Source organism: Hypomesus transpacificus, chromosome 15 (assembly GCF_021917145.1).
Source record: "Hypomesus transpacificus isolate Combined female chromosome 15, fHypTra1, whole genome shotgun sequence".
NCBI classification, from domain to species: domain Eukaryota; kingdom Metazoa; phylum Chordata; class Actinopteri; order Osmeriformes; family Osmeridae; genus Hypomesus; species Hypomesus transpacificus.
The window spans coordinates 10,588,429-10,611,981 of NC_061074.1; the positions used below are offsets into that span (position 1 = coordinate 10,588,429).

Sequence of the window (23,553 nt, forward strand, 5' to 3'; positions counted from 1 at the left end):
TGGATATGGTAATTCCATGAAATTCACTGTAGTCATAAAGTAGGTTGTGCCACTGCAAAATGTAAAATCTAACAGTTACGTCTCTAGGCTACATGAATGTCCAGTTCAAGGGGGTAGGTGAAAGTTTATAATAACCACAGCTATCTTCAGCATTCCATATGCTCCTCAACCACTTTAAGTCTTCTTTAAGTATGCGTAATACCTTACGTGAGTTAGTATTATACTATTCTTTATTTTGTTAATTAGCAATCACTTGAGGAACACTTGCAACTCACGTAAGGTATTACTTGAGGAACACTTAAACTTGTCAAGTGCAAACTCTTCACGAACGTCGGGACAACAACAACGTTGAAAACTGCTCACGACTAATTCCACACCTATTCCTATCCCGGATTATTGGCTATAATCGTATATATTAATCCGAGAACAAATTAAACAGAGAATGGCATAGCGTCGTTAGAGGACAGAGGGAATACCAAAGTTTTTACTGTTTTCACCCAGCTAGTGTAATGTCACCTTGGTGTTGAAGTAGGGTATTCTATCCGATTTAGTGTAGCTAAAACACAGTAGCCTACACAACCGCTACATCAAGACACAAAGGCGGTTACATCCACTTTGTAACGTAAGAATGTAGTACAAGATTAGATCGTGCTGGGCGTTTTTTCCCAGCTGCATGCTGTTTTTCCAAATGTAAATATTTATTTGAATAGTAACCACTAGGGGGCAACAAACTGTCAGTGCAATTAATCAAATTTTTAAGACACTCACTGTGAGTTAAACGAAATATAAAGGTACAATAGGCTCATACTGATTTGCCAGTATCTAACTAATAACAATCTCTATTTTTTTTGTATATAAACTGACTTTGTCCAGTGTCAATCAGCCCATGTCTCTGTCCAGTTGTTTCCCCTCTTTCTGTCATGCATTGGACTGCCTCAACCACTGTCTCATCACAAAACAAACAGCACTATATTTGTTTTCTGATACAACAATGGTTCCCCTTGTTTCTGCTATTCTAGACCTTACTACGTACAGCTCTCCCTACGTTTAAGTTGTCAGTGCCAGCACAGCTTCAACCTTAACAGTAGTTTGTCTGTTGGCAGTTTTCAAAACCTTTTTCTCTGTAAAACTATTCAGATGGATTATTCATTTTAGCAAGATCATCCGTGGTAAGTTACCCCCAAGTTTTATGTTCATATCGTTTATATTCTTGTCTCAGCAGTTTGGTCAATATTGTATGAGCTTATGTCACACTGAAAGGATATATTCTGAGTCAGTTGACTCCTGTAGCTTTGATATATGTAAGGATGCTTCAGATGATATGATACAGTACATATAATTCTTAACACAGCCTTGATACATTTCATACAGCGTCATAAATATTATCAGTAAAACTCAGGTAATATACATCCATTTTAGTTGTTAGAAGTATAGTTGTATTTTATTTTTTACTTAGTTTCTCCCCCAGACATCCAGCAGCAGTGAAGAGAATGAGCCGCACAGAGGGTCTGAGGGCCAACTCTTCCCAGTTCACTCTGGAGGGAGAGCCCTTCCACATCCTGGGAGGCTCTATCCACTACTTCCGTGTGCCCAGGGCCTACTGGGGGGACCGGCTGCTGAAAATGAGGGCCTGTGGGGTCAACACACTCACCACATATGTCCCATGGAACCTGCATGAACCCGAGAGAGGAGTCTTCAACTTCCAGGACCAGCTGGATTTAGAGTAAGAAGGGGCGACACTTTCAGACAGTAATATGAAGCTGTTTGGTCGTGTTCCCTCCTGGACACGGCCTGAATCTCTGTGTGTTTTCAGGGCATACATCAGCCTGGCAGCAGAACTGGGGCTGTGGGTCATCCTGCGTCCAGGACCCTACATCTGTGCAGAGTGGGATTTAGGAGGGTTGCCCAGGTGAGAAGTTTCCATTGCCTACTTAAGTTCAAACTTAACTCTAAACTCAATTACATATATCACATTGTGTTGCACTAAGACTTAGTGTGTCTTCAGCTGGTTATTACGGGACAGAGACATGAGGTTGAGGACCACATACCCTGGTTTTACAGAAGCAATGTGCTCCTACTTTGACAAACTCATCCCTATAGTCAAACCTCTGCTGGTGAGTGTACCAGTTTAATGCATACAAATGGCAACAGCCAATCAGAATATGAGAGCAAAGTTGAGTCGCCCAATGGTTACGTTCACAAGATCCTTCCTTGATAGCGGTTAATGTCTGTTGTTTGTCTTTTGTTAGTATGAAGAAGGAGGCCCCATCATTGCTGTTCAAGTGGAGAATGAGTATGGCTCGTATGCAAGGGATACAGACTACATGTCGTTCGTAAAAGAGGTGGGAAAACTCCTGTCACTCTTTATTTTGAAGATACTGCATACTGCACAGATAATATTTACAGGTTATCTATGACAGCTACCTCCAAAACACTGTTACCACTCTGTAGTTTGAGATATTGTCCTTTGCAGACACTGCCAATTTTATCCCCACTGAGAAGCCAATGTAGTGTGCTGTTTTTCTCTCTCCACAATGCAGTGTTTTTTGCTGTGCAAATTACCTACAGAAAATGATAAAACCAAAATGGTCTCCTCCTTGCCAGGCTTTGCTGTCCAGGGGGATCAATGAGCTGCTGCTGACTTCAGACAATCGGGAGGGATTGAAATGTGGAGGAGTAGAAGGAGGTATTGAATTTTCTATTTGATCATTTTTTGTTGCATGGATCCATTTGCCATTTAGTTTGACCTCTGTTAAATGGTGTTACCTTGTGAAGTTGGTTGTTCATTTTACTCTCTTTCTTTAAAGCTCTCAAAACAATCAACCTCCAAAAGATATCCTATGGGGTTATTCAATACTTGGCCAGTATGCAGGTGAGTAATTGTATAAAAACATATCCTTTATTTAGCTGACATATTTTGTTGACATGTGCAAAATGCAACTTGTGTAGTATATTTTCATAGTATTAATTGTTTTACCTTTAATACTTTTTGAAGCCTGATAAACCTCTGATGGTGATGGAGTACTGGTCAGGCTGGTTTGATGTCTGGGGTGAACCTCACCATATTTTTCACGCTGAAGGTATGTATGGCATGTGTCCATTTTGTTCCAACCATTTAACTCTTAGGTTTCCCAGACATGAATTAAGCCTATAGTCCTAAAGTAAGAGAAAAATTCAATGAAGATCTCAACTGAAAACGTTTTTAGACTAGTCTTACTCCATGCCTGGGAAACTGGGCCTAAAGGTATAAATCCAATGTAACTTTCTTAGCATCAATCTAATCAAAGGACATCTGTTTAAAGTTGTCGCCATCGTGTCTCTGTTCAGTTTTTTGGTCTGTCTTTGGCAGACTTGCTGGATGTGGTGGATGAGATACTGAAAAGAGGTGTATCACTCAACCTGTACATGTTTCACGGTGGAACCAGCTTTGGGTTCATGAACGGAGCTGTAGATTTTGGCACCTACAAACCCCAGGTTGGCAGCTATGGTAGGTTGTATACTACATCCTCTGGCCCATTTCAGCATGGAAAACAAATGGTCTTTCTGAAATCGAAATCCAACCTTTGAATTGAACTTCAGATTACGATGCTCCGTTGTCCGAGTCTGGGGATTACACCAGAAAATACTATTTACTTAGGAAACTCTTCACCCAGTACTACAGTGAGTGTCATTTACTGTCAGTTACATACACATGCATGGATGGAATTGTACACACATACAAAGACACACACACACTTACAGCTGTTTGTGTGTGTCAGATAATCAGCTTCCACCAGAGGTCCCCCCCCTTCAGGACAGGAGTGTCTACCAGCCTGCTGTCATCCTCCAGCACCTGTCCCTGTGGGAGAGCCTACAGTTCACTAAGGTCAGCTGCTGCCCATGTTGTGTGTGCTAAACCAACTTTGGCTTCTGGAACCATCTTTATTTGGTATTGAAACTGAACTGCATTTTTGCTTCTGGTTTAGCCGTACAGATCCGTGAAGCCAGTCAACATGGAGAACCTCCCAGTCCATAACGGGAACGGTCAGTCATACGGCTACACTCTATATGAGACCACCATCACCAATGGAGGCTTTCTGAACTCCTGGAACAACGTCAGGGACAGAGCTCTGGTGAGGACACGGACACCTCTGTCTTGGCAGCATTAAATATGATTTGGTCATGATGGTAATGCCCACTGACAGTGGGGGACTTGGACTATTCATAATAGCCTAATATGTGTTCCAGGTGTTTTTGGATAGACATCTTGTTGGCATCCTAGACTACAAGACTGAGTCGTTTGCACTGCCTGATGGGAAGGTAGTGAGTTAGTGTGCTTGTGGACAGGCTCTAGGAGTACAGCTGGCTCCAACTTCCAGTTTTATCATCAATGTATTTTATATTTAAGGGGGCAAGAACATTGGCTCTACTAGTGGAAAACTGTGGGAGAGTGAATTATGGAAAAGCCCTTGATGAACAGCGCAAAGGTACTTTTGTTCTTTGGAATAAAGCTTTGTGTTTTATTTGTTTCTCTTTAGTATGGAGAACTGATCAAATTCTTCTGCAAGGATTTACAGTTTGGCCTTGCTTCATGTTGTCACTTCAACGCTGCTGTATCTAAGAACACATTCTTCCGTTCTTCCTCCACATTCCTTTTGGTTTTCAGGTCTAGTGGGAGACATTTTTTTGAACAACACTCCTCTTATGGGCTTCACAATGTACTGTTTGGACATGAAGCCAGGTTTCATAAACAAGTTGGTCTTTATTTACTTTTATCTAATAAAAGCAGATTTTAGCCGGTAGTTCATCTTTTATTACAGTTGCTCTCTAATGTTTCAGACTGATTGCAGGCCAATGGAACTCAGTTTCCCAGAGGGCCTCCTTTCCAGGGTTCTTCCAGGCCAGTCTGGATGTAGATGGCCCTCCCAGAGACACCTTCATAAGACTTCATGTGAGTGAAGCCAATGAGCTTATCTTTTTATGAGCATGCTTCCTGATCATACTGTATTCTTAGTTATTAGCATCTAATATCAATTAGATACACATAATTAGTTAAGGTTTTAAGAGAAACTCTGAAACTTTGAATTCAGGAGGAATAGTTGTCACTCATTTCAGCGGGCCTCCACAGGGCTGGGGTAAAGGAGTGGTCTTTATCAACGGGCAGAATCTTGGACGGCACTGGTCCATAGGGCCCCAGCAGTATTTGTATCTACCTGGACCTTGGCTCCAAAGTGGACATAACCAGGTACAGAATCCATTCAAAATAACTAATTTGATCAAATCTTGCAAGTAATGTCCCCGAAAAGCTGAGACGTCTACAAGAGCAGCATTGTATTGATTGATTTCAGTAAATTCTCATCCATTTTTGTTTAGATTGTCATCTTTGAAGAAAGCCGAGCTGGTGAGAAGATAATATTTGCTGAAAATCCCACTCATGGTAAAACTGTTGATGTTTACAAACACCTGTTTTGTTCACTGCTTTAAAATCGTTACTTTTGGAGCTTCATCATTGATGTGGAATACAGTAAAAAGTTTTTATAACAGTTGTTCCAAAATAAATAAAGTCAAAGACTTTCACAATGGAGTATTCAACACATTCATCAAGCTAAGAAATTAGAAAAGGTACAATACAGAAGTGTTATGCTATTTCTAAATTAGGTATGTTTATATTCTTGACATTCATACACAGGCCTATATTTAGGTTAGTCTTGTGTTACTTTTGTGTTTCTAATGAGCAAGAGTGAAAAAACTGTTCTAACAAAAGTTTTGGTAATTATTTAATTGAGGGGATAAAAGTTTTCAATTATTTTTTGTTTGATGCAATGTTTTACACATACTTCTGACATACTGGTAATAAAGCAACAAACTGTAAGATTGAAGTGTGATCTGGTTCCTTTTTTATTGCTGAGATTTCAAGAAGAAATCTTGAATCTAGACAAAGACAGTAGATGCTGGATAACTCTTGGTTGGCCCTTCATAAACTCTGACACAGAAGTGAATTCCTAAATCTAGCCTATATATATGTATATATATATATATCGCTAGTCCTGCTTGTTGTTTCTTCTGGTTTTACTCTCCTGTTTCTTATCCTTCAGATTGTTTCGGATGCGACACTAAACGGATGGTTCAACTCGAACAAGAGATTGCTACTATTCACTATATTTCAGATAAACCTGTCACCCATTGCGGTTCCAACTGATTGTCAGTGTAGATCTGAACACACAATAGCCAAAGAGAGATAAGAAGCACTGTCAACTGTTCAATGCCAGACTTTGTTTGACTTTGGTGGTATATTATATAATTTGTCTCTTTAGATTTTGAGAACCGATACAAATTCAGGCCTCCGGTGCATCTGCACCAATGCATCTGCCCAGGCAGATAGATATGTATAACCATGTTGAATGTCTGTTTACACTCTTAATTTCTTCTAGAAATTACACTGTTTATATGTTTTACTTTTACATGCCTATTTTTTCTGTATTATAGTATACTTGGGTTTACACCTCAGGCCTCAATAATTCACCATACCAGGGACACTTGAGAGGCTATAACTTTAAATGGACCATTCGAAACAGAACCTACTGTAGCAAAACCCATATATTTATCTCTTTTTTTGTTTGTGTTATGCAGTCGATGATTGTATTGTGGATGATTAAGTTTGCCAACTTCACTGGCAGTTCGAAAACATTTTTTTGTTTTTTTTTTACAGTCAAGGTAGGCTACTGTAAGATGTATGTGCTGCAAATATAACTAATTAGCCTAGTCCCTTATGATGTTACTTATAAAAATAAAAATAAAGGTTTGCCCTGCAAAAATGATCTTGCAAGCACGCCCCCAGTTGCATACGGGATATCTATTGGATAGTTCGCCTGTACGTCACAGAGTACATTTTCCTTATTCACAAAGACCCGGTAGTAGCAGAGTACGTCGTATTAGCCATAGGGTTCATGTTGTTGCGACATCTACGGAACTTCAGTGACAGCGGCAAGAAGACCGTGTATCGGTCATTTCAAGTTTTAAGAGTCTGTTCAGTCTGCATTTCTCCAGATTGTGAATGGCCTGTTTTTGTAGTTAAAGCGTACATTTCAAGATTTCTAGGATTTATGGACGTAATGCTTAGCCTATAGATTGAGCCGTAGGGCTGTCTGTTCGATCAGTGAAAACGCCTGCAGCGAGAAGCCTTGGCTAGAGTCTAGACAACCCCATTGTAGCCTAAATAACTTTATTGTAAAAGCTAGTAAATTTACGTCTTTATTGCAACTGTGAAATGGATCTATTGAGCGACGTTGGCACCCTTATAGGGTGTTCTATAGGTTTTGCCATTGGAAGTCTGATATTAGCTACATACAAACTTGGCTTGCTGTACCAGTTGATACACAAGGTGAGTCATTTCATATCAACACATTGCTTTGGAGTTTCCGGTTTTAGTACGAAAACTGTATCGAACCAGAGTCCATGTAGGCTATTGTCCCCTGCCTGGCTTCACCTAACAAGGTGAACGGTAACCAGGTGCAGCAGGAGCAGTTTCATGTAACACGAGAATAGGTAAACTTTGAACTGTCTTTTGCATATCTAACACAAAGGCCAAGACAAAACTGCAGGTCAAGTACTAGAATGTCAGTGTGTATGGAAAGATCAATGCCAAAAGTGTTGCAAAATCAGCTGGAGATGCTAAAATGCTAGATAACTTCAATGAGCCTTGCCCTTTCCTCTAAATGTTTAGTGTTATAACCTTCAACAAAGAAACATATTATATTTAAGTCAGAAAGTGAATTTAGATTCACATCAGACAGTTGAGTCATTCAGTGAAATTCTAATATTATCCGCTGCACACTCGCAAAAATATTGAAGGAAATTGACCTAACCTCTGTTGCAAATCCACCTTTTCTTTCCCTCAGACTGAGACAAAGAGCCCACGTCATGGAGGAGAGAGTGTGGCTGAGGTTCTGCGTGCCCACGGCGTCAAATTTGTCTTCACCCTAGTTGGGGGACACATTTCTCCCATCCTGGTGGCCTGTGAGAAACTGGGCATCCGCATCGTGGACACCCGGCACGAAGCCACCGCCGTCTTTGCCGCAGACGCTGTGGCCAGGCTCTCTGGTAAAGACGGTAGCTCTCTATATGCTGTTGGTTCATGGCGCTCTCCCGGTCGCTTCCTTAAGCTCCTACTGTTGTGTTGATTGTCTTTCCCAGGCACTGTGGGCATCGCTGTTGTGACTGCAGGTCCAGGTCTCACAAACACAGTTACAGCAGTGAAGAATGCCCAGATGGCCGAGTCTCCCCTGCTGCTAATGGGTGGAGCTGCTGGTACTCTGCTCCAGGTTCGTTTAATTCCTCGTACTTACGGAATACTCTAGGATGGCCCTAGCATACTATATAACTATATACCGAGAAGTAAGTCATTAGTACATACTGCTCCAGGGGGTTGTTTTGTTGGAGAGCATTCTCATATCCAACACTCCCTGCTGCCTGCTTATAATATCGAGGGGTTGTTGTTGTGCAGGGCAGAGGAGCGCTGCAGGACATCGACCAGATGTCTCTCTTCAAGCCGCTGTGTAAGTTCTGCGCCTCCGTCAGAACTGTGAGGGAGATCATCCCCACTGTGCGCAAGGCCCTGGCTATCGCTCAGTCAGGAACCCCTGGTCCTGTCTTCATAGAGTTTCCCATTGACACTCTTTACCCCTTCCACCTGGTCTCCAAGGAATTTGGAGTCAAAAATCCGCCCAAAGGGCTGATGGGAAAAGTAGTCACATGGTGAGTTTGGAGATGGGATTGGTTGGTTATGCTGAAGAAAGTTTGGTCTCCACTAGACCTGTGTGACTGTCAGTTTATGTTCTGGGTTTATAACCAGCTGATTAGAGAGTTAACAAACACCTCAACATCAAAATGACCAGGACAGGCACACAATGGTACTTGCAAAGTGTCTCTAAGGCATGAAGGTCGGAGGACAGAATTGATAGTAGAAAGGGAAAAACAAAGATAACACGGACATGTGACATCAAAACACAATATAGGTTTCAGTAGGAACACATATTGTATATATGAATGACTAGATAGAACATATGAACAGATGAGGCTTATCTACTGATTGTGATTAAGACCATACATTTAGATGAATTTTGCCCAACATATTGTACACAGACATGAATATCCCAGTGTTACCAACACTGAAGCCTGTCTTACTGCATACTATGTACTGTACTATATTACTGATGATAGCAACATACTGTTTGATTTCCTTTGAAAGGTATCTTCAAAACCATTTGATGAACCTGTTTGCCGGGGCCTGGGAAAAGAGAGATGTTTCCCCACTTCCTGTTCACATCCCACAGGCCACAGACGACCAGGTAAATGGGATCCTTCCCTGAGACCCGCGTCTCACAGGGCTATGAGGCCGCTCCATACGTTAGGGTCAAACAGACACACATGGTACTTCCATGTGTCGCTACACAGTTATTCGATTGACTTTCAATCATTCGGGCTAGGCGGCAGCAGCAGGAGAGGATAGGGGATCGTGTATTCTGTGGGTTTCTCGTGGCACATCCTCTTTTATAACCTGGCCAGGTCCAGAAGTGTGTCGAGCTCGTGAGCAGAGCTAAGAAACCTGTTATTCTGCTGGGGAGTCAAGCAACACTGCCTCCAACACCTGCCAGTGATATAAGGTATTTACTACAGGACAAATACAATGGACTCCGTAACACCTTATCCACTCAGCACACAGTCTCTTTGAGTGGGTGGTTTACTCTGTTCCAGGAAGGCTCTGGAGGACCTTGGTATCCCGTGCTTCCTGGGTGGCATGTCCCGGGGCATGCTGGGAAGGGACAGTCCCATCCACATCAGACAGAACAGACGGGATGCCCTGAAGGATGCAGATCTTGTGCTGCTGGCAGGTGAGACAGACTTACTCACTTACATGCACTCCCAAAGTCTATTGCATTGAATTCACTACAACCCCTGGGCTGGGTTATGATAGTGGCGAAGTAAAAGTTAGGAATTACATGTTTGTGTATCATGCACACAGTGAAGAACTGATTTATAGGCCCTTGGTGTGGGTAGGTTTACAAGGGAGTTTCTGTTTGTGTGTTGCAGGTACTGTATGCGACTTCAGATTGAGCTATGGCAGAGTTCTTAACAGGCGCAGCAAGATCATCGCTGTCAACAGAGACAAGACCCAACTACTCAAGAACTCCGACATGTTCTGGAAACCCACTGTGGCCATTCAGGGTTAGTTCATTCAATGTCTGTAGATGCTGTTGTTGATAACGGTCTGTTTGGCCCATTGGTGCTCATTGACAAGCCATTGTTGTTGATTCTGTTTTGTTTAGGTGATGCAGGTTCCTTCCTTCTTCGCCTTTCCAAAGGCCTTAAGGGCCATAAATGTCCAGAGGATTGGCCCCAGAGTCTCAAGACAGGAGATATCAGCAAAGAAAAGGCCAACAGGTCAGCTAAGTCGACTCATGGACATGTGACATTTAACCAGTTGGCAAAAGAATGCATTCGTTTATCTTAAGTCATTGAAATTGTTGAGCTTCTGCATAGTATACAGTAGACTACAGTACACGTTTGGACTCTGTGTTGCGCTGCCTCCCAGGGCCAAGGCTGATGAGAAAACGGACCGACACCTGAACCCTCTGAGCGTGCTCCACCGCGTGGACGAGATGATGGCGGAGGACGCCATCATCGTAGCGGATGGAGGGGACTTTGTGGGCAGCGCTGCATACATCATGAGACCGACAGGCCCGCTCCGCTGGCTAGACCCAGGTCAGAGGTTGTATGGATTAACGTGTGTCTTTACATCATGTATTTGTAATGGTTTGTAATTGTAATGGAGTAAATTATAATTAAAAAGTAATACATTAAAAGTAGTAAGATACATTATTTCAAATATAAAAAAGATTCTAATAAATGATTACTTGATATTAATACATTTCTTCTCATCCCAACAGGGGCGTTTGGGACTCTGGGAGTTGGTGGTGGGTTTGCACTCGGCGCAAAGCTCTGCCGACCTGAGTCAGAGGTAGGAGGGAAAGGCAGCCATGTTTGTAGTTTGTATTTTCTAAATGGAACTTACACAGTGAGGGGAATGATGCTGGCCTTCTCATCCAGGTGTGGATCGTCTACGGTGATGGGTCTCTGGGGTACAGTGTGGCAGAATTCGATACCTTCACCAGACACAAGGTACGTTGCTTGTCTATAGGCCGGTTCTGACATGAGATACCGCATTCTGACATTAACGCTGAGTCGGGAATGGCTTGCAGAAGCCATTTACTTTTCCTCTCTAACTGTTCCTAGACTCCTGTGATTGCTCTGGTTGGTAACGATGCCTGCTGGAGCCAGATCTCCAGGGAACAGGTGCCCATCCTGGGCAGCAACGTAGCCTGTGGCCTGGCCTTCACAGGTCGGTCTGCTAGAGCCGCACCCGCCTCATCCCCATGTAGTCAGAACCTCACTCAATGACCACAAGGAACTCTTTAGAAATCCTGTTCTGTTCCATGTGCTGCAAATCAATTGTAATCAACGTGAAGCCAAAGTGTGATAGAAAACCCCCTGAGGTGGGCTGCCTTGCTGTAAACAAGCCCCCTTGCACCGTGACTTTAACGTATCACTTCTACCTTTCCATATGTTGCAGATTATCACATAGTTGCTGATGGTTATGGAGGTAAGGGCTACCTGGTGAGGCGTGAAGATGAGGACAAGCTGGACGAGCTCATCAAGGCAGCTCAGAAGGAGACCCGAGAGGGAAGAGCAACCCTGCTGAACGTTCTCATAGGCAAGACCAACTTCCGAGAGGGCTCCATATCTGTGTAGAGTGGGGCAGATCTCAACCGTCTCAATCTTGCGCCTTCCGATTTTAAAACCTAAAGCTCTTCATGCGTGCTGTGGAAATGGGTATCTGCTGCCTGTCTTAAGGGAAAAGGTTCAAGTCAGGTACTCCTTTGTTTATCAGCCTTTCCTGGTGTTTTCTAATGTTTTAGACATAGAAATCAATAAACTTATGTGTTTTTTTGCTTGAATGAACCAAACCTGACATGCCTTTTCTGCTGGTGTGACATTGGCTAGTTATATTTACAACTGAGATTACTACTATCTATTGGGATATTTATTCAGTTTAGACAAATGCCATATTTTATTGGTGTCTCAGGACCGAGCCGTAGTCCATAAAAGGGGTTGGCTTGATAAATAGAGGTAGATGTCACTCACAATGACAACATGTTATCTATTCAGTAGTAGCCTGGTTTGTCAATAGAAAGTCATCATGCCTATTGTTTATGTTACACCAAGCACCCCCACAGGTGCTTAAAAAAAAGTGATTTGTTCAATTTGTCAGGGTTACAATAAGTTAATGGACTATGGGTGTGAGGGACCAAATTAAATTGATTGTTTTTAGGGAACTTAACTCTGTTTAAAATTGCTCTAGACATTAAATACTTAAATCATCTGGTGATTTTAAGGCCTACTAAGCTACAATATCTAATTTCTCTACAACACTTAATGCTGGTTGCGGGTGTGTATACTACAAAGGAAGTTTGCTGCATGTGTGAGTAAAAGAGACTTTGCACATGAGTCATTTGTTTTGAGTTTAAATTCCAGTTGGATGATGTGGTTAAATCGATGTTTAGGGTGGCAACTATGCAGTCTCTATAAGTAATGATTACAGTCAGAATTTGTATTGTGGGACACAAATGGAGCACGTTTGCCTTTTGAATGAGATCCTAGGAAGACCTTTATTGATACTACAAAAGGAAACCAAAGTTCCTATCGGGACATTGCTCCCAATACGTTGCAGTAGAATAAAGAATGGCAATCAGGATTTGTGTTGTGTTTTTCTAAGCAAATATGATTACTTTTTGCCACATTTGGCAGAAGCTCTTATCCCCGAGGCAAGAAGGTTGAAGTGCCTTGCCCAATGACACAACATCATGTTGCGCGGCGGGGAATCGATCCGGCAACCTTCTGATTACTAGCCCGACTCCCTCACCGCTCAGCCATCTGACTCCCTACCTAATATTATGGTGACGCACATTATGTATTACTCCGCGACGCCTCTGACTGCGGTAGCCGTAATGCTGCAAGCGGTGCGGCTTTGTAGTTTACAAAAGTCGTTCTAAAACATTTTGACCGAGTGCCGTGCACCACACAAAATCGCTTCGAGGTCAGTAAGCATAACCAGAATTAATCCATATATAAAGCGCTCTGGATTATAAAGCGCACTGTTCCACGCCTGTACAGGTATCTATGTAGTCTAATCCACACCTGTTCAGGTCTCTATGTAGTCTAATTCACACCTGTACAGGTCTCTATGTAGTCTAATCCACACTCCCCTTCACTTCCACACTAATGGGCACAGCTTTTGGATAATGGACATTTGTGTTTGCCGAAATTGATTGGAGTTATCTGTGATGAGTTAATGTTTCCTCCAACTATATTTTGCTCTCTAATTGCACCACTTCTCCAGAACAGACTTTTACAACTGAACTGTGCATAAAGAAGATTATGATTGAAGCTTTGACTAAGTTCAAAGAAAGGCATAGGCTTTAGCTTCAACTTGGTAAGAATAACTAGTTCAGGGGGGAATCCATTCTTTGTTAGGCTACTTGCAATTGTCTCTCCACTAAGCACATTATGTTTTCAGCAAACTCAGCAGAAAAAGAAAAAAATTATTCTTAGCTCAGCAGTGCCTTGTTGACCTTTGTCCTAATCTTCTGCAGCTGCCATTCTTTTGTCTACCAGCAGATGGAACCATTTTACCAAATTGGTTTGAAGCGACACCTTCCTAAAACAGACAGACAAAATAAGGATTGAATCACAGTTTTTATGATAGATAATGTAACTGTCATCGTTAGCTGATGTACATTTATCATTTTCATGACATAGCTGCACTGATAGACAATTTGTGACCATAGACACACACACACACACACTGTTGAGGCTGATACAAACAACACATGTCTAGTGAGCCACGTAATATTCTATAAATGTGTTTATTTTCCTTATCTCCGATTACAACATGCTCACCAATGACACGTCACTATACAAACACGTCTTATAGCTGTTGCACAGTGGCAAGAATTACAGTTGTGTATGTGTCATCTTAGGAGACAAACAATGGAAAAATGTAGTTGCATCAACTGGATGGAAGTGAATTTCTTATTCAATAGTATGGTCCCAGTCTCAATACGCAGATTTATGACTAATGTGCAACACATAACGTAGTCTTCAGGTCTCTTCTGAAGGATTCTAGTGAATAAACTTTGTAAGATGCCACTGTCTCCAAGAGGCTGGTAGTAAAAAAGCATTTGCCAAATACAAGAGAAGCACACAATTGCAGGGAGAGGTTTATGGTGGGCAACAAATGTCTTATCAGTAGTGTGAGTAAATAGTATGGCACCCTTCTCTAATTGATCAGGAACACAGGCACAATACAACACCATATGGCCACACACATTTTCACTGAGAGAACGTTTTTTACACAGACACGATCATTTCCTATGTCTGGGAAGGCATTCCGCATTCATTCAATACAGTAAGCTAGTTAAATTAGTTCATTCAAACAACTTTCAGACTTTTGAGTGATTAAATATTAGATGTAGTGTAATTTATATTTAAACGTATCTGATTAGACAGTTTCAACAGCTGTGGACTGTGACACCTGTTGACATCCAGTCCTTTTGCAAAGTGTGGCAGCCTACTGCATTAGGTAGAATACTGTGTTCTGTAACCTTTCTGCTCGTGGACAGACCGTATTAAGCCACAGAACACTTTCCTAAATAATTTAACTAGGTGCATAGCAGAAAGTCATAAAATATTCTTAAGATAATTTAAAAAAAGTCTATCGACAAATTGTATGCGTTTCAAAACATCCAACCCGAACAGCGGATCAGTGCATCTACCGAGTTAACTCAATGGCGTACTGTACTTGGGGCAGCAGCTGCGCACACTGTCACCAGTACTGAGTGGGTAATATCCAGAACCCCAGCTGCATGAGAGCCGACAGGTTGTGTACACAGAGGAAGTCAACTGAGAGAATCTGTTAGCTGAATAGATTTGCTAAGGAAAACATCTAGCTTACCGCTTAATGCACTTGACATGTCAAGTGAACCAATTGCAATGATCTGATTTTAAAGCGAAGGTATTCTTAATCTAAGTTATTCGTCTTGATCCATCTTCCTTGGATTTCAAAGGCGCTAGTTTAGTTAGTTTAGCTAACTTTAAGGAACTACAATCGGGCTAACTCGTCAGTTTGACTGATCTGATTTGTACCTGCTGAGGTGTAACAGGCAGGCGGTTTCCACTGACCAAAATAAATAAAAGTGGGATTTAACAGGGTAAGTGTCCATTTAAGTGTCCAGTCTTCATTGCGTAAATCGTGTTGCTCAAATGATTGATGGTAGGTAAAAGCGAGCTAGCTAGCTACTTAATGCTAGAGTTCTTCTAGTCATGTTGGCAAAGTTTACCAAAATGAGGAGTGATATACTGCGTTTTCATTTTATCTGCCCGGGCGGCCGAAAAAAGCGATTAATTTATACATGTCTGCCGACAAGCGAAGGTGATGTTGAAGTTTGCTTCAGCCCGGCCACATGGCGATGTGTTGCCCGGTAGAGTCAAACCAAATTATCCCTTGCTTGTTCTTCTCGCGCGCCATTAGAAACTTTCCTACCTATAGTTCTTGCTAAATTGGCCAGGTATCCAGTTTGATATCTCGATTTGTTGTATGATCATGTGGCTTTATGTATGGACACAACAGTTTTTGAGAGTTTTGAGTGGGACAGTGCGAGTGTTGTTTTTTTCATTTCCTTGTAGGTAGAGCTTATTTACATGTGTAAATGTTATACCTTTTAGGTGCAGTTTCATCCTATTATTATGACAAATTAAAAACCCAAATATGTAAAAAATTAGCTTTACAGCCTTTTATTATGCAGTTGCCTGCCAACTATTGATAGTGGTATGGCCACGTTGTCTTGTTAAGGCTTTTCAAACTGATAACAGGTGAAAAACGGATAATGTTCGATTTACAGGAGCCGAATGGCCTCTGTAGTGGTGGTGAAAACTGAGAAGCGAGCTGCTGATCCTCAGGATGTTGACTCAAACACCAAAAAACCTCGGTAGGTACAAGAATGATGATCACTTCACACGTGTAATATTCGGTACCATTGACATAGCTAGTCTTAGTCAGATGGACTAATAGAGAATGTATTGAACTAGTCACTGTACTGATCTAGTGTCCTGTACCTTATTTCGAGGTAAGCGTGAGATCAGAACCCAGCTGAGTAAGCTTTCCATACTTTGTTTAACCTTCATGTTGTCTAAGGATTTGGGCACCATCAATGGAACCATCACTCAATCTCTGCCTGCCCCAAAGGAAATTGCTGCCCAGCCTGAAGACCAAGCGTGCCCCCGAGCTGGTCTTAGTGATTGGTACGGGGGTGAGCTCAGCTGTGGCCCCCCAGGTTCCTGCGCTGCGTTCCTGGAAGGGTCTCATCCAGGCCTTGCTGGATGCAGCCAATGACTTTGACCTCTTGGAGGAGGAGGAGAGCCGGCGCTTTCAGAAGAGCTTGCAGGAGGACAAGAACCTGGTCCACGTGGCCCATGACCTCATTCAGAAGCTTTCTCCGGTAAGAGTCCCAACGGCCCACAAACGCACCCAGTGAAGGGAAGAAAAACTACGAAGGCTCCCACTCTGTTCTATCCTGCTTCCTGCACACAGTCAGTCACACATGCTCACACCCGCACTGACAGCACCTGGCTGGACAAAATGAATAAAGGCTCTTGGATGAAATCCAGCTTTCATGTGGAATTTCACATGTTTTCAAGGTACAGGTTAGATCTGACACTTGAGTAAATGCCAATTGTGAAAGCATATGGTAGGAAGCATATGCTGTAACATGGGTAATAGATTGTTCCTTTGTTCAGCAGCTCTGCAGTGCCCATTGCCCTGGTGAGAATAGAGCAAGGTGCCAGCCTGTGGCACTGCTAACATCGTCTCGTTTGAGACCATGTCTTTAATTCAGTAGGGGAAAAAATCCCCCTGTGAAAAAAACTCCCATTGATTTGTCTTAATAAGTCAACGAACCAACGAACCATGGCTAAGGGATGGAGACATTGAAGGGTAAACTCCGTATTGTTGTGGATCTCCGTATTGTTCCATTCCCCTCATTCCAGGTTGGCATAGACCGTACCAGGCCGATGAAGCCTTAATACCACTTGCGCCTTGTGTTAGTTATGTCTCATCGCATCTTTAACATTGCAAAAACATGCTTTGTTTCAGCAGCCAGCCTGTTGTCACAATTGGGACAAAATGTGCTTAGTGGCTTTACCCCCCCCCCCCCCCCCCCCCCCCCCCCCATGGATAAAAAAAAAAGGCTTACCTGACTGAGTATCCCACAAGACAAGACAGGATGATTATCAGGTTGTGTTAGACATCAGTGAACCCTATGGCCAAATACTTCTCCAGCTCTGAAATAAAGGGCCTGCTCTGCTCTAATCCTCCCCTAGCCCCATTGTGTTCCAGTGCAGCTCCACAACCCCGAACAGCATCATTTTGTTTTCCTCCTGATTGCTATGACTCTGGAAAACATTTGCAATGAGAAAATCTCAGGAGGACTTGAACAAGATTACTGAGTAGCTACAAAAAGTGCCAAGTATCAAATTCAGTGTTACCGATTTAACCCAGTTGTAAATAATTGTGCTACAAGTACACTATTAGCAAAGCAAAATCACTCTGGATTAGGACTGTCTGTTGGCACGAAACATAGCATAACGAAACTAATCTGAAGGTAGACTTAAGAGAATGTTTGACCCAAATTCCCTTATGAGGTTGTTAAAGGACCTAACAGCATTTGAATTAACTCTCTGATTGTTTTATATTTGTTTATAACACTATTTGTATGGGACCATGATCCCGATTTGAGGTGAAGGCCATTTGCCATGGTACATGTGGGCCTGCACCTACCTACACCACAGCATCAGGCAGCAAGGATATGCTTCACTCTGGGTGTTAACGGGAAGGTACCAGACAAATGGACAACTGCAGAGACCGGACAACAGAGGCAGGGTTGGGAGATGATAAGTCTCTTCCTCTGGAAAGTGGATTGTGCCGCTCAGCCCACCAGATCTAATCCACAGAGACCTGCAGGCCGCTCTACTGTGGTGCGATGATCACCTTCGGGCAGCGCTCTCTGCTATTCATAGTGGCTGCTCTTCCTGTCTCCCCCCCCCCTTCCTCCCCCCTCTTGGTCTATCTCTCTCCCTTCTCTGTTTTGCCAATGCCTGGTAAAGTGTGTGTGTGCAGTGCGTAGTCAGGCTCAGCTCACTGTAATGAGATTTATCCATTACAGACACAGCTTTAAATCTCATTGGCGCTATGACGGCCATGGCCTGCCTTATCAGAAGAAGGGTTTTCCATGACCGTTAGGCTCACTGTTCACGGCCACAGTCAAGCTGCTTTTTCATCAGCAAAGCTGATGTCATGACAAATAATGTCATGACCACCTCTCTGTCTCACTATCACATAACTAGGACAAGGAGTGCTTTCTGACCACAGATCCTGCCCCAGTTAAAGTATTTAATAAGACCTTGGCTATAATAATGCTCCCGATATAGGTGTAGCTAGGTTTTTTGGGGGGTTTAATTTCTAATCAGGAAAGTCTCTTATAATTTCCCTTACATAATGTTTTATTCCCAAAGTAAAAAGAAAAGTCTCACCTAACCCATTTGTGTTGGGGTCAATCATTTGGGCTATATTTGGCAACTGGCGAAGTTTTCAGACAGCCCTTAATGTCTAAACATCTATTGCAACTCACGTCTCTCCCGGTGTCCCTGCAGAGAACAGGCAACGTGCGCTCCACCTTTTTCAAGGACTGCCTGTACGAGGTGTTCGACGACCTGGAGTGCAAGATGGAACACGCCGGAAAACACCTGCTGCGCTCCGTACTGCAGCTGATGGAGAGCGGCGCGCTCGTGCTCACCACCAACTTCGACAACCTGCTGGAGATCTACGCCGCCCACCAGGGCACCAAGCTGGAGTCCCTGGATCTCACCGACGAGAAGAAGGTGGGTGGCCTGCCCGCAACGCCAGCCTTTGTGGCGCTTTCCGTGGTTTCGCTTAAATGTGTTGCTGGACTCGCGGCTGTTTGATACATGTCAAATTTGATGATAAACATTGATTACACAGGTGGGGAGGATTTAATTTATTCCTGAGGGGAAATTGCACCATTATAGGAGCAGTGAACAGGAATAACAGCTAAAAACCTAGTTTGTCATAAAAAGCCAACTTTTAATCAGTTTTTAAAAAGTACAAGAAAGTGAGATAAGGGTATCCTAGGTACTCTAACCAAAATTGTTTAGAAGGAAGTTGTTCAAATATTAAAGTAGCTCCATATTAATTTACCCATACACAATGTAGTCAAAGTAGTCCTGCATACTTAATATTTTAATGGGAATCAACTACAAGAAAATGCTACTAACACCAAAAGGATTTTGTATTGAGATGACAGATTATTGCGTCACTAAGTGAAGAAGCCACTGTGGCAGGTTCAAAGTTTAAATTGTCACAGTTGTTATAAAGTTTCCTAATATTTGTCTTTGGTTTATAGAGGGCTTATCTGAAAGGTATATTTGAGCAAAACTGGAATTTCAGGAATGTGGTCAATCGTTTCCTCAACATTTTCTAACTGCTCTGTGGCTTGTACATATAAATGGACTTTACAAGGATTCATGTGTGGAGTGAAGACACAGTCTTACATAAATGCACATAAATCAAAAAAAAATCTCAGAAGCCTCAGTTTGCCCCTCAGGTGTGGTATTTATGTCTGTTCTATATCAGAACTAATGTCCCCTCGACAGCTGAAGGGATTTTACCTGCCTGCCAGTTTGAACAGGATTGGGTGTGATGGACTGTGAAATGTGTGTGTGTGTTTAGGTCTTGGAGTGGGCTCAGGAGAAGAGGCGGCTGAGTGTGCTGCACATCCACGGCGTGTACACCAACCCTAGCGGCATCGTACTGCACCCTGCTGGCTACCAGAATGTTCTGCGTAACACGGAGGTCATGGTAAGCACAGAGCTGGAGAACAGCAAAACTGCAAAAACGTAGACTCGGAACAGACATACAGTGCCCTCCAAAAGTATTGGAACAGTGAGGCCAATTCCTTTATTTTTGCTGTAGACTGAAAACATTTGGGCTTGACATCAAACGATGAATGTGAAACCAGAGATCAACGTTTCAGCTTTTATTTCCAGGTATTTACATCAGGATCTGATGCACAAATTAGAAAATATCACCTTTTTGTTCGAACCCACCCATTTGTCACGTGAGCAAAAGTATTGGAACATGTGACTGACAGGTGTGTTTTGTTGCCCAGGTGTGTCCTATTACATACATTATTCAATCAATAAATACCACTGAATGTCTACACTCAGGTTCAGATTGGGTAAGATAGGTTTTGTCTATGCAGACTGTATTCAGAGGTGAAAACAACATGAAAACCAGAGCGCTGTCTTTGGGTGAAAAACAAGCAATTGTGAGTCTTAGAGAAGATGGAAAATCAATCAGAGCCATTGCAGAAACATTGGCCATAGCCAGTACAACCATTTGGAATGTCCTGAAGAAGAAGAAAACTACTGGTGTACTAAGTAACAGACGTCGAACAGGTAGACCAAGGAAAACATCAGCAGTTGATGACAGAAACATTGTGAGAGCTGTAAAGAAAGACCCTAAAACAACTGTTAGTGAGATCAGCAACAACCTCCAGATGGCAGGAGTGAAGGTATCACTATCTACTGTTCGCAGAAGACTTCATGAACAAAAGTACAAGGGCTACACCAGAAGATGCAAACCACTCATTAGCAAGAAGAATAGGAAGGCCAGGCTGGAATTTGCCAAAAAGTACAGAGATGAACCTCAAAAATTCTGGGACAAAGTTTTATGGACTGATGAGACAAAGATTAACTTTTACCAAAGTGATGGAAAGGCTAAAGTTTGGAGAAAGAAAGGAACTGCTCATGATCCCAAACACACAAGCTCATCTGTGAAACACGGTGGAGGTAATGTCATGGCTTGGGCTTGCATGGCTTCTTCTGGGACGGGCTCATTAATCTTCATTGAGGATGTAACACATGATGGCAGCAGCAAAATGAACTCGGAAGTCTACAGAAACATTTTGTCTGCCAATTTAAGGAAAGATGCAACCAAACTGATTGGCAGAGCCTTCATCATGCAGCAAGATAACGACCCAAAACACACTGCCAAAACAACAAAGGAGTTCATCAGGGGCAAGAAATGGAAGGTATTAGACTGGCCAAGTCAATCTCCAGACTTAAACCCTATAGAGCATGCATTTTACCTGCTTAAGAGGAGACTGAAGGGAGGAACCCCACAAAACAAACAACAACTGAAAGAGGCTGCAGTGAAAGCCTGGGAAAGCATCAAAAAGGAAGAATGCAAAAGTTTGGTGACGTCAATGGGTCACAGACTTGCTGCAGTTATTGAAAGCAAAGGATTTGCAACTAAATATTAAGTCTTATTCACTTAAATATGTTTTAAGTATATCTGTTCCAATACTTTTGCTCACATGACAAATGGGTGGATTCAAACAAAATGTGATATTTTCTTAGTTGTGCATCAGATCCTGATGTAAATACCTGGAAATAAAAGCTGAAACGTTGATCTCTGGTCTCACGTTCATTATTTGATGTCAAGCCCAAATGTTTTCAGTCTACAGCAAAAATAAAGGAATTCGCCTCACTGTTCCAATACTTTTGGAGGGCACTGTATCTACGCGCAAGTTCAAGAGGAGAAAAGGTGTTTTTTTTAGGGGGGGGGGGGGGGACTGCATGTTTAGGAAGCTACAAAGGCAATTCTTTTCAAAAGAGTGCCATTTTTATAATTTTTGTATGACAGAGGGAGATCCAGAAGCTGTACGAGACCAAGTCGTTTGTGTTCCTGGGCTGCGGGCGCACGGTGGACGACACCACCTTCCAGGCCCTGTTCCTGGAGGCGGTCAAGCACAAGTCAGACCTGGAGCACTTTATGCTGGTGCGACGCGAGGACGTGGGCGAGTTCAAGAAGCTGAGGGACAACATGCTGGACAAGGGCATCAAGGTCATCTCCTACGGCAACGAGTACGCCGACCTGCCTGAGTATTTTGAGCGGCTCGCCAACGAGATCTGTAACCGGGACACGGGGGCGAACGGCTGGGGTAAGGACCCCTCACAAACATGCGAGTGTGTGTGTAAGCAAGCATTGTGTAAGCTGAGCCCACCCTATCCACCAGTATGACATCAAGTAATCACATTGCAAAAACTCAGTCGGAGTGTGATTATCTTGTTTTTAGATTTTAAATCTAGTTGGACTTGTTTCTCATATAAATGTTGCATCTAGGGACACACACATTATGTTAAGGAATCTTATCAACTGAAATGGTCTTACTGAACTGGTAGCCAAATGTACTTTTGCACTTCAATTTGATTGGGCATTTTCACATACATGGCCCTTACTGACTGTACCTCTGTTATTTCCTGTAACACGCCGTTGACATGGTGTCGACGGTGCGCTTCACATATCTGTATTTCACAGGATCTCCCTCACAGGAAGAGGAGCCCCAGAATGGCTTCAAGCCTCCAAAAAACCTCCTTCAAGGTTAGGATCGCGCCCCTCTCTTTGGTGTCAGTGCTCGCATGCAAGAGGTGTTTTCCAAATGTCAACTTTTCCCGAGGTCTCTCCTTCCTTCCTTGCATGCTTTTAGTAAAAAAATTGCACCCTTGAACAACCTTTGTAGGACTGAAACCCCCCTCTTAATTCATATATCCCCATTGCACACACAACACACACACAACCTTTGCTTTCCTGTGTTGCATGTCAGTCCAGTGGCTAAATGGCAGATGTTGGTTCTTGTTTCCAAGCCGTTCACTTAGTTTATCTTTCTGTTTTTGCCCAGAATGCAATTTTTGACAGGTACACACTTGAGGAGGATCAGTTATTTTCCTCCAAACCCCCTTTTTTTGGGTTCAGTACTACTAAGGTCCACTTACTTTGGATCTACAACTTAAATTTGGGCCCGGAGAGACTTTATGCCCTCGCACCTTGTTTCAATTGCATAATTGGTTTGCACCACAAAGGGAAGGAACATGTTTTTTTGTGTCAAGATAACGGTAAAAACATTGCCACACTGCCTTGACACCTGGAAGAGAGGAAGGAAGAATATACTGCAATGGACCTTCACGCTTACGTCAGCGCTCTACCACCCTCACGACAGAATCAACAATACTGCCCTCTTATACAGCTATCTCACACTGGAGGCTTGGCCTTCCATGTTCAGCGAGTACAATCACTGAGAATAGTTCTTGCCAACCAGTTTGACTGGAATATATTAACATGATTCTAACTGAAACCAGCAAACTCAATGTGCACTCTCAGAAGCGATACTCGACAGTCTGTTTGTATGTACATATAAAGCAATGTTGGGCATGGACATTAATCTAGTCTTCAGATGCATATTGGGATATGACTTTCCAGTTAGGAGAGGAACTATGATGACTATGATGAATGATGGCAATCCACTCCTGTGCTAAAACAATAAC

The 23,553-nt window shown here is 42.7% G+C and overlaps 3 protein-coding genes across 5 annotated transcripts; all 3 read left to right on the plus strand.

The window, feature by feature from the left end:
• The first annotated feature begins 874 nt into the window (after positions 1 to 874).
• LOC124477911 (beta-galactosidase-1-like protein 2) lies at positions 875 to 5,856 on the plus strand. Of its 2 annotated transcripts, XM_047035986.1 has the most exons (18): positions 875 to 1,169; positions 1,457 to 1,723; positions 1,814 to 1,909; positions 2,006 to 2,114; positions 2,250 to 2,342; positions 2,605 to 2,686; positions 2,808 to 2,872; positions 2,996 to 3,080; positions 3,350 to 3,487; positions 3,580 to 3,660; positions 3,759 to 3,865; positions 3,966 to 4,112; positions 4,228 to 4,299; positions 4,388 to 4,466; positions 4,646 to 4,733; positions 4,819 to 4,930; positions 5,108 to 5,224; positions 5,353 to 5,856. In XM_047035986.1, the coding sequence occupies exons 2-18, from the start codon at positions 1,491 to 1,493 to the stop codon at positions 5,461 to 5,463; spliced, it is 1,815 nt and encodes a 604-aa protein (XP_046891942.1). In that variant the 5' UTR covers positions 875 to 1,169; positions 1,457 to 1,490; the 3' UTR covers positions 5,464 to 5,856. The 2 variants fall into 2 exon arrangements, with proteins under 2 accessions (XP_046891942.1, XP_046891941.1); XM_047035985.1 differs by having other exon boundaries at positions 875 to 1,723.
• Positions 5,857 to 6,899: 1,043 nt separating this feature from the next.
• ilvbl (ilvB (bacterial acetolactate synthase)-like) lies at positions 6,900 to 12,788 on the plus strand. Its single transcript, XM_047035817.1, has 14 exons — positions 6,900 to 7,360; positions 7,878 to 8,079; positions 8,173 to 8,300; positions 8,483 to 8,733; positions 9,227 to 9,326; positions 9,544 to 9,641; positions 9,733 to 9,869; positions 10,069 to 10,203; positions 10,305 to 10,419; positions 10,571 to 10,740; positions 10,926 to 10,996; positions 11,086 to 11,157; positions 11,272 to 11,377; positions 11,609 to 12,788. The coding sequence occupies exons 1-14, from the start codon at positions 7,247 to 7,249 to the stop codon at positions 11,785 to 11,787; spliced, it is 1,878 nt and encodes a 625-aa protein (XP_046891773.1). The 5' UTR covers positions 6,900 to 7,246; the 3' UTR covers positions 11,788 to 12,788.
• A 2,155-nt stretch (positions 12,789 to 14,943) lies between these two features.
• Positions 14,944 to 23,153, plus strand: fam118b (family with sequence similarity 118 member B). Of its 2 annotated transcripts, none has more exons than XM_047035818.1 (8): positions 14,944 to 15,305; positions 15,996 to 16,082; positions 16,289 to 16,592; positions 18,802 to 19,029; positions 19,898 to 20,026; positions 21,875 to 22,172; positions 22,550 to 22,612; positions 22,911 to 23,153. In XM_047035818.1, the coding sequence occupies exons 2-8, from the start codon at positions 16,003 to 16,005 to the stop codon at positions 22,922 to 22,924; spliced, it is 1,116 nt and encodes a 371-aa protein (XP_046891774.1). In that variant the 5' UTR covers positions 14,944 to 15,305; positions 15,996 to 16,002; the 3' UTR covers positions 22,925 to 23,153. The 2 variants fall into 2 exon arrangements, with proteins under 2 accessions (XP_046891774.1, XP_046891775.1); XM_047035819.1 differs by having other exon boundaries at positions 16,340 to 16,592.
• Positions 23,154 to 23,553: the final 400 nt, after the last annotated feature.